A 10976-nucleotide genomic window follows, 5' to 3' on the forward strand; every position below is an offset into this window, starting at 1 on the left:
GGACTGGGGGAACCTGGACTGCCCTGAACAAGGCCAGCCTGGGTGGGATCACCGGATACCTTCCAATAACCTACCCAAAGGACAGTATCCCCCCTGAACATAGAGCTCTAGCTTACTAAACTGCCTTTGCAGGACAGGGCCAGGAGAGCTGGCCGGGGAGGGCGCTTGGGGTGGGGCCGCACAGTCAGTTAAACGTCAGACTCTTGATTTTGGCTTAGGTCATGGTCTCAGGTTGTGAGATTGACACCCCCCGGGGGGCTGGACTCTGTGCTGGGGGTGAAGCCTGCTTATGAGTCTCCCTGTCCTCCCCGCTCCCCTACTCTCACGTTCTCACTCCCTCTTTTTTTTTAAAGATTCTTGGGAGCCCTAGTGGCTGGAGAAGCCCCAAACTACTCCACATGTCCAAATAGGGGCTGATATTGGTCACTTTGCTGCTGCTGCTGCCTTTGGCGATTTCTGAAAGTGAGCCCCTCCACGCGACACCTGTGCAGGTGTTGGGGGTCAAGCCCCAGACATGTCAACTTGGTGGCTCCCAGCTGCAGGTGGGAGTTGCTCGTGCCCCCACAGCGCAGTCCAGGGTGGCCAGGAACCTGGAGTAGGTAAGGGTCAGGAGAGGCCAGCTCTCAAGAGCAGACTCTTGGGGACCCAGGGCATCTGCCTAATTCCGAGCCCTAACCTACACAAATGTGTTCCTTCTGAAGGCAAAGGTGGAGCCATGAGGACTTCCCTTCGAGGCTGGGGCTGGCCGGCTGGCCACGGTGTCCTTCAGTAAGAAGGAGAGTAGGAACCGCGGCTGCCGGAGAAGTCCAGGACCCTGTCAGGCAGCTGGTCCAAGTGCAGACTCTCACCATTTTGAGCTGTCATCTGAGAAAGATTTTGAGAGGGTGGGGTCCTTCACCCAGGAGGCCATGAGGTAGATAGGCACCAGCCCACTGTCCACAGCGCTAGAGGGACCCGGCTGCCGAGGCTTGCTGACAGGGTGTGTACTGCCCATGTGCGAACTGCACAGCTTCGGGAAACCGGGCACCTAAAACAGGGCAAGGGCAGGGATAGGCTGTGTCACGGAAGTAGGATCTTTGGGACACAAATATGCATATTCTGCAGGAAGACGGAGCTGGAGGATAATGGAGGGCAGAGCTAGGCAGGAGAACTAGGGTATCTATTCTAGCTCAGGACCTGGGAGTCCTATTGCTGAAGCCCAGGAACCCTTTAGGGGGTCAAGTCTAAACCTGGACTGGTGATGGCCAATTTGCAGCTCCTGCTTCACGGTGTCTTTTGTGGGAAGGCCCCCTCCACCCAGAGCCAATGAAGGTGTTTGGAGCTGGGCCTCCACTTGCCCCAAGCCGCTGATGAGGTACAGACGGCCTCATGTGACGTCAGCGCACTTCAGGGTAACCAGGGACCTGGGAAAAGGCACTGGTCTTAAGCAGCGGCTCAGAGGACTGGCTCTTGGAGGATGTCACACTTTAAAAATAGCCAGTTCTTTTACCAGAAAAATAAGTTTATTTGGAAATAACAGAGGAATGGAAATTCAGGCCAAGCAAATTATGGCAAGCCACAGGCAAGACTGAAGATGACACAGGAAAGGCCCGCTTTTGTTGGGTTTTAGGAGGAAACGGGGAGGGTTGTTTTGAACAGGAGCTCACTGGAGAAGACCAAGAGTCTGAGGTTGTGATGGGTTTCTCATTGACGGTAAGCCGTGGTTAGTGTGGGATGCTGGGGCAGGGAGAGATCTTCCTCTTTCGTAAGAGCAGGAGATAAAATTACTCTGTGAAAGTGTCCTCTCTTGTCAAGATAAGAATTCTCTTCCTCTTACTGATTATGCTGGCTGCCAGGAGTGGTCTGTGCTTGAGAACTCCCCCTTTCAGGGCTTCCTGCCCCTGTTTTCAATGAGGTTTCCTTTACTCGCTTGCACATTTCCCTCTCTTGATTCAGATCTTTTCCTGAAGGCATTGCTGGTCAAGAGCCAGGTTCTCTGCACGTAGTGGTTTGTCCCCCAGTGCCAGAACAGCGTTTCCGGGTTGTCCCATCCTCCGTTGGAGGAAAAGTGCACGGATTGGAAACCATCAAGGCCACACTGAGTAACAAGGAGACAAGGGAGAACTTTCAGGCATCTACTACCTAAAGTCTGTGTCTTCTGCAGGGTGTAAGCACCAGAGGTTGTCTCAAAGCACCGAACCAGCTTCACCCGACTTGGTGCATCACTCAATCAGAGATTGGACAGGCCATAAGTACAAAGTTTAAAATTGATTATACAGAATAAGACAAAGAACAATATAATGACTCATTTCTATAATCAAAACCAAGGGCCCAAACCATAGAGGTAACCAGCTAAGTAAAGGACCACGGATCATTAGGTGGAATTTGTTGGAACCAATGTGCTTATTCTCTAATTTTATGCAACTGGGTTTCTACTGTCCAGGGGAATTGATCCAAGTGCAACAGGTCCTCGCTATTGCCCAACACCTTGCTGAGCAAGTAAATAATCAAGTGCTATGCACTTGATATTTTGATATGCAAAGTACTTTAACTGGTGAGTTAAGTGATCCTTGTTATGTCTTCAGTTGTGGAGTCAGCTAGGTCTCCTAAATTTAGGAAGAGCTTTCTGATCATGCATCCATTGGCATGTACTCGGATCTGTGGGTGAGAGAAAGGCTCCCCACATGCAGAATCACGTGTGCCTCCTCGAAGATCCTGTTTATGGCAGACAGGGAGGCTCAATGAGGTGGACCCGTGGGAGGCTTCTGATTTGTTATAGATGTTGCCAGGGGACCCGCTAAATGCCCCAACACACATTGACCTCCAGTTCACCAGCTATCTAAGCATTTGTGTTTCCCTGGGAAACACTGTCCATTGCAAACAAAAATAAACCCAAGTGGCACACAGAGGATGCAGCAAAGTTCTGGTTATTGACAGATTCATTAGCTGGAGTTTCCTGACTGACCTTTGGAAGCCATGGGTCAGAAGAGTTGGAATGACATTCTGTGAGAGGTGATCCCTTTTAAAGGGGTCTTCTCGAAAAACCTCACAAAAATGTATAAACTCTGTTGCATTTTCTTAGGCTGTAGGGGAGCAGATCATATTTAGAAAAGGAAAAATAGACGGGGGGGGGGGGGCGTGAGTCTTGTGCAATTCACAAATGTGGAAATGTTTAGTTAGCACAGTTCTGACTGGGGAAAGGTTGAAACAAGAAAGAGAAACGCCAGGTCTTAACAACCTAACTACGTGGGTACTGGCCATAGGCTTGTGGGTAAAATCAGCCATCATATTTGGGACTAAAGAGAAATTAGTTACAAGTAAGACCAAGTGGTCTCTGACGTTGAGAGCAGAATGGGGTCTCTGATGACAGATGCAGCAGTCAGAGAGGTTCACCACTTTTGTAAGACACTAAGAAATGTGGGAAAGACCGTGACCTCTCCAAGAGAAGACAGTGCCTGTGGTGAGGGAGGGTTTGGCGGGGGGCAGAGTAAAAAGCAGCAGCAGGAGAAGGGTATAAAGGCCTGGTCTTTTTATTACAGACAAAGCTATCTTCTTCAGCAGTCACTTGCTTCAATTCCTAGAAATCTTTACTTTCAGGTCACCAGTAGGTATGCAGGTCCAGAACGGGTTTGGTGCTTTCTTCAGATGTAACGCATGAATCCAAGTGTCTGTTCCTTGGTGTTTGGCTGTACAAGGCTGGTTAACAGTACTTGATGGGATCTTTCCAAAGGGGTGGAAGAGAGTCTTTGTAGAGATGTCTTTGCCAATAGGTGAAGTCCCCAGATTGCAAAGGTGTGATGTTTAAGGTCTTCATCTCCTGAGAGCACTCCGTGGAAAAGAAGAGCTGGGTGTTATACGCAAACAATGAATCATAGAACACTACATCAAAAACTAATGATGTCCTGTATGGTGACTAACATAACACAATTAAAAAAAAAAAAAAAGAATGCTCTACCACAAGCATGGATATTTTAATAGAAGCAATTAGGCCATTACAGTATTTGAGAAAAATCTCTTATCAGCCATGGGTCAAAGAAGCAGGGGCTAGATGCATTGAGGGTTTTGTTGCAAGGAAAACAGAGTCTTACTGAACTTAGGCAAAAAATGTACATTGTCACGAAAAATAAAAACATTTAAGAGTTTCAGAATTCTGGAGGGATCAGGGAGAAAAAGATAAATGCTTCAACCTTCGGCGTAAAGATACACTTTACCAAACTGTGTGCTCACTTTGACAGCACATATACTAAAATTGGACATTTTACCAAATTGCTAGAAATTGTGGATAGCTTAAAGGAGAGGCGAAAGGCAGTTTTAGAAGTCTGGAAAACAAAACATTAAAGCAACCAGTTTTCTACAAAAAGTTTTAGAAATTCTTCTGTTCAGGGTACGATCTTCAGTTTATCAATCCTGCGTGCCAGAGTACTTGTGGAAGTCTTTCTCGTGAATGTCTTTGAAGAAACACTTAATAACTGGGCATAAATGACAAAAGACATTAAAATACCAATGGTTAGAGAGCTGGTGAGAGTTCATTATGATGTATTTGACAAGGAAATTGGTTATTTCTGTGACACACAACATCTCAAGATAGTAATTAGAATTACGACTGATAACATTATACCAGGACATAAGAGAATTTTAGGGATTTTTTGGTAATTCCTAGAACACTTATAATGTATACCCATACCATACAAATACAGCACAAAGCATAGTACTACTTTGCATTTCACAATGCTTCCCATGTAATTTAACATATCAACTAATCCTAATTAGTAAAACCTCTCCCTTTTTATAAGGAAAGGGAATAAATCTTTTGAAAAGTGTCAGACACTTGTGAAAACCTTTGAAATTTATCAGTTACTTTTAGGTCAAAAAGACTATTTAGAATTTGGTTTTTGGAAATCTGTAAGCAAAAATAGGTTTTGGACACTTGACAAAGCAGGATCACAGATCATTATGAAACAACAGTTAATTGTCTACTCAAACAAAGCAACAATCAAGGATGTCAAGGGCAGATACAAAGTTCGGGACACCTGGGTGGTTCAGGTTGTTAAGCATCTGCCTTCCGATCAGGTCATGATTTCGGGCTCCTGGATATTGGCTCACTCTTCCCCTGTTCTCTTTCTCTCAAATAGATAAAGTCTTCAAAAAAAAAAAAAAAAAAAAGGTACAAAGGGTCATGTGGTTGTAAGCAAAAGTTAGCTTTCTTAATCTCCAGAAGACTTTGTTTACTTGATGATAAAAGTATGAAGTACAGGAAATTATTTTGAGAAAACAAAATCTTTGTTCTCCAAGTAGGTTCCTTTAAAAGACAAAGAAAATCATTCACACTAGCTTTTCAAAAGCAGACCAAGAGTCCAAGAAAACTTTGCCCTTTCAAAGTGTAGGAGAGTTTTTACAAAAGTACATTATTGGTATTAAAGGTCAGTTTTAAAATCCTTATAATAACAATTCAGTTTTCAGCCAGCTTAACCATACATAAAATTTCTTTTCCATGAAACTTCAACAATTTTCTGTATCTATTTAGATTTCACTTTGTTTTCCTTATTCCAGAACAATCTTTTTACTTGAGGACATTTTTTTTCCTTTACCAAAACAAACCACCATGTTCCTCATACATTTCCTTATCTCCCCACCGCCATAAAAATCCTCACCACATTCTGTTTTCCTTACATATTTTTCATGTAGTCCTTTTCTTTCATTCTTACAGTATTTTGTAGGGAAAAAGGCTTTTTGCTGACAATTTTATCTTTATTAGTTTAGATATTATTTTCTCAATTTCAAAAACTCCTAAAGCATTTCTAAAAAGAAATGTAAGGCAGTTGTCACAAAATAATTCCAGATTCACTGAGAAGATAGTGCAATTGCTTATGCAGTACCTTTAATGAATATAAACTCCTATAAGATCGTTAAACCATGCACCTTTTGGAAGAGACAGTGATGAGGGAGCAGGAGGCTGGCTGAGGACAAAGCAAAAGCTGGCACCTTGCACCCCCTCTCCACCCGCTCCCCTTGGTAGTGTGTGTAACATTCCTCAGGCACCCCTGACCGCCATAAACGAGAAACAAATAGTTCCCCTTGGTTTATAAATGTCCTAGAGATCTACAAACAAAAAAGTTACCTTGTGCTATTGATAATTTCCAGAGGCAAATAACTCAGTTCCTCAAGCCCTAAGGTCCCCCTCCCCTCCATACACAACTGAAGGATGCTGAGGTAGAAGGAAATGTAAATATAGTTAAATCTCTTCTGAACCTAAATCTCTCTAACAAAGACGCTTGATAGCAGAAATGTGACATTCCACCAGGAATCTCCCAACTATCTTGATGTTAATAGCTTGCCAAAAGTCAACATTGATCAAGCCAGAAGACCTCCAGGTATCCCAAAGACCTCCCTGGAAGTACTCCGGGGCATCTTTAGGCCCTCTTTAGCATATGAAAACTCTGTGGAAACCTCCCTTTCCCTCACCTTCCCCCAACCACAGGGTACACAACCTACCATCCCTCACAACCCAGGGCAGCAGCTCTTCCTGCCCACCGGTCCTGTCCCCGTGCTTTAATAAACCACCATTTTGCACCAAAGTTGTCTCAAGAATTCTTTCTTGGTCATCGGCTCCAGACCTCAGCCATGGAACCTCACCTCGGTTCTAGAACTTCATCAACAGTACGAGGTTTACTCAGGTCTGTGGGCTCATCCTGACCTTTCTCTGCTACACTGGGGAGGACAGAACAGGCAGGGGCAACAGTATCCCCTCACTATTGAAGAAGAGAGTTAGTCTAAGTAGGGAGAATAGAGAGTTGAAAAACAACTTCTAAACTGAAGGCAGAATTATCAATACCTGGGAAGCCCCCACCAGAATTAACAGCTTTGTGAGTAGTTATAAGAAATGGAGAAAGTTCAGGGCGCCTGGGTGGCTCAGTGGGTTAAGCCGCTGCCTTCGGCTCAGGTCATGATCTCAGGGTCCTGGGATCGAGTCCCGCATCGGGCTCTCTGCTCAGCGGAGAGCCTGCTTCCCTTCCTCTCTCTCTGCCTGCCTCTCTTGTGATTTCTCTCTGTCAAATAAATAAAATCTTTAAAAAAAAAAAAAAAAAGAAATGGAAAAAGTTCTTTCAAATAGATTGCTGCAGGGGCGCCTGGGTGGCTCAGTGGATTAAGCCACTGCCTTCGGGCGCAGGTCATGATCTCAGGGTCCTGGGATCGAGCCCCACGTCGGGCTCTCTGCTCTGCAGGGAGCCTGCTTCCTCCTCTCTCTCTGCCTAGTTGTGATTTCTCTCTGTTAAATAAATAAAATATGAAAAAAAAAATAGATTGCTGCATGGCAATGAAGCATGAGCCTGCCGAACAGTGATCACAGCTTGATGTGACATATACATATACATATGTATATGTATAAGTAACTGAAATAAGTTTAATAAACATTATTTCCTATTTCTAGTATACACCGTGTGTCACTCTTTTGCATTTTATAGGATTTATGAAATTACTTTGTTTATATATAGATAATCTATAGTGAATCCATTTATAAATGATAGATAAAATAGAAGGTATCTATCTATGTACACATTGACAATACGTATATTTTCTCTTTATATAAATGTTAACCATAATTCATCAATGGCCTTATGACTATAGTTTGATAAACAAGAAGTTGACATATTTTGGATTTTTCTTTTTTTTTAACTTGACACAGAGATAGAATACAAGTAGGCAGAGTGACAGAGAGAGGGAGAAACAGGCTCTCTGGTGAGCAGGAAGTCTGATGTGGGCCTCCATCCCAGGACCCCGAGATCATGACCTGAGCTGAAAGCAGACCCTTAACAAACTGAGCCACCCAGGTACCCCACAAATTTTGTAATATAAAGATACTCTGGGTTATCTGATTAGTAGACTCAGAAAAAAAGTTATTTATCTGCATTATATTTAATGCTGAGAACTCTGAAGACATGCCTTTTTTTTTTTTAAAGATTTATTTATTTGACAGAGAGAAATCACAAGAGAGGCAGGCAGAGAGAGAGGAAGGGAAGCAGGCTCTCCGCTGAGCAGAGAGCCCGATGTGGGACTCGATCCCAGGACCCCGAGATCATGACCTGAGCTGAAGGCAGTGGCTTAACCCACTGAGCCACCCAGGCGCCCGAAGACATGCCTTTTTAAAACATTAAATCAATCGGGGGCACCTGGGTGGCTCAGTCATTAAGCCTTTGGCTCAGGTCATGACCTCACGGTCCTGGTATCAAGCCTCTCATCCAGCTCCCTGCTCAGCAAGGAACCTGCTTCTCTAGCTGCCTTTCTCCTGGCTTGTGCTCTCTCTCTCATATAAATAAATTAAAATCTTAAAAAAAAAAAGTTAAAGCAATAAACTTAAACTGCCAGTTTATCAGAGACTAACTGAGATCATATGACCTTGGAAAACATTTGAGTTAGTTTGTATGTTCTGAAAGTATATTTGATTTATGTAAATACTTTGTTTTCTTTAAGCCAATTAAATCAAGGTCTTTACTAATTAACTTTGGTAATACCATCTGGAGGTAGAAAAATATCCCCTATCTGTAACATGTATGTTACAGATAGACATATATAACCTATATGTTATATAGGTATATACAGATAGACATATATAACCTATAGATTGAGATATAGTGTAGCTTTTGTTTAGAAATTTAATCCTGTCACAGATAGGAAACTCCAGAGAAAATAAAGTTGACCTTGAAAAATGTGGGTTGGAACTGCGCAGGTTCCCTTACATGTGGATCTCCCCCCCCCACCCCCCGTAATAAATACAATACAGTACTGACCTGGTTTTGGAATATAGGTGAGGTTCCCTGGGTAGGTCCAGAGCCCAGGGCCAAGAAAGAATTCTTGAGACCTCTTTGGTGTGAAAAGGTGGTTTTGTTAAAGCACGGGAGGGAACCCTGGGCAGAAAGGGCTGCCCTGATGTTGAGAGGAGCAATTGATAACTTACTGTAGGATGGGGGGAGATAAGGAAAAAAAGAAGGCTTTCAAAAAGAACTTTCATATGCTGAAGAGCACCTAGGAGATAAGGGAGGCCTTACCCCCCTCTACTTAAGGTTGTTTTTCCCCTCTAGGAAGGCCTAAAGATAGTTGGGAGCTTCTTGGAAGATTGTCTCACTGGACCCACCCAGAAGGGTCCACCAGAAGGGGCGGGGGAGTTGTAGGGTGTCCTCTTATGCTTTGTCTTCAGCTGCCTTCTGCTCTCTCATCAGTACTGTAAGTGTATTTTCTTTTTTCTTTTCTTTCTTTTGTTCTTTCCTTTTTTTTTTTTTTTTTTTTTAAGATTTTACTTATTTGACAGAGTGTGCACAAGCAGGGGGAGCAGTAGGGAGAAGCAGAAGCAGGCTTCCTGCTGAGCAGGGAGCCCAACTCAGGGCTTGATCTCAGGACCCTGGGATCATGACAGAAGCTGAAGGGAGATGCTTAACTGACTGGGCCACCCATGTGCTCCTGTAAATGTTTTTTTTCTTCCTCATGATTTATGTAATGATATTTTCTTTTCTCTGACTTTTTGTAAGAATACAGTATATAACACATATAACATACAAAATTTGTTAATTGACTGCTTATGTTATTGGTAAGGCTTGTAAGGGCGTATTTAGCCAGAGCGATTCCATCTGGTTAAACAGTGATTTTGTTGTTTATGCAGTAAAACTTAAACTGACCCTGCCCCCTTCCCCCCCCAGGGGAATTACTTAAAAACAAGTCCCAGAAACCAGCCCCAGGTAACAAAGCCCAAATACAAGGGTGGGTCAGGCCAGGTGGAGGTATCCAATCAGTGAGGCACATACTGTTTCCCTAGCTACCAACGAGTGTGGGTCCCGCCTTTTGGGTACCAATTCTCACCAAGGTGATAGGCTGGTTCAAATATCTACTAGGGTAAATTGTAATTCAATTGGTCACTTGTGTGTGACCTAGCATGACTGTGTAGCTTTCTCTGTGTGTTACAATCTCACTGGCCACCTGTGCGTGGCCAGGCCCAACCACATGGCCTTTGCCCTTAAAAGCTAGTCTATAAGGCAGAGAGGGGTCACCTCTTTGCAAGAGACGGCCCTGGCTGGTTGGTTTAATTCTCGATGCTTGGTGTGAAATAAAGCTTTGCTTGACCTTTGCTTTGTATCAGTCTCACTCCTTTGACCTTGTATTGTCAGTGGCTTATTGTCAGTGATGTGGGAAACAAAGGCAGAAGAAAAATTAACTTTCCTTTCTACTTAAAACCCACTAATATGTCCTTGATCAGGCCGAGTGACATTCTTCTAGAAACTCAGCTGCCTTTAAAACTTTGCTAAGGAAGGGGCGTCTGGGTGGCTCAGTGGGTTAAAGCCTCTGCCTTCAGCTCAGGTCATGGTCCCAGGATCCTGGGATCGAGCCCCGCATCGGGCTGTCAGCAGGGATCCTGCTTCCTCCTCTCTCTCTGCCTGCTTCTCTGCCTACTTGTGATCTCTCTGTCAAATAAATAAATTAATTAAATCTTTAAAAAAAAAAAAAACTTTGCTAAGGGCAAAAGACAATCTTAGCCCAATCCCCAGGATTCTATGAGTCTACTTTAACATATAAAAGTTCCTTTGGAAATGTCCTTTATCTCTACCCCCCAAGGTACATGTTGGCAATCATCCCCCAAGCATACGACCCACTGATGTACATCTGAAGGGTCTCATGACTCAGGTTTTATTAGATAGTAATAAATGACCTTTTCCTAACAACAGCTAATCCCTCAAGGTCCTGGAAATATTGCTTCCAAAATTCCTTAGAAACAAAGCAATCCCCAACCCCCTCCCAACTTGAGAGTATATAATCAGTCACTCTTCATGACCCCAGTGCAGTTCTTTCCACACTGGGTCCTGTCCCCTTGCTTTAATAAAACCACCTTTTGCACCAAAGATGTCTCAAGAATTCTTTCTTGGCCTTGGGCTCCAAACCCCAACATCTTTCCTTCATCATCAAGAGTAGGCTATTAGTAGTTAAGTTTTGGGGGAGTCAAATGTCATATATGG

General features: G+C 43.7%; 1 protein-coding gene across 1 annotated transcript in view; it reads right to left on the reverse strand.

The window, feature by feature from the left end:
- Window positions 1–1953, reverse strand: part of LOC123940713 (TOM1-like protein 2) — a 37559-nt gene extending 35606 nt beyond the window's left edge. Inside the window, exons 1-2 of the mRNA XM_046003665.1 lie at window positions 1906–1953; window positions 849–1027 (exon numbers count right to left, since the gene is read on the reverse strand). Of these exons, the coding sequence (XP_045859621.1) occupies window positions 849–1027; window positions 1906–1953 (227 nt within the window). The remainder of the gene's footprint in view (window positions 1–848; window positions 1028–1905) is intronic.
- Between the last annotated feature and the right edge of the window lie 9023 nt (window positions 1954–10976).

This window comes from Meles meles, chromosome 4 (genome assembly GCF_922984935.1).
Source record: "Meles meles chromosome 4, mMelMel3.1 paternal haplotype, whole genome shotgun sequence".
Lineage (NCBI taxonomy): Eukaryota > Metazoa > Chordata > Mammalia > Carnivora > Mustelidae > Meles > Meles meles.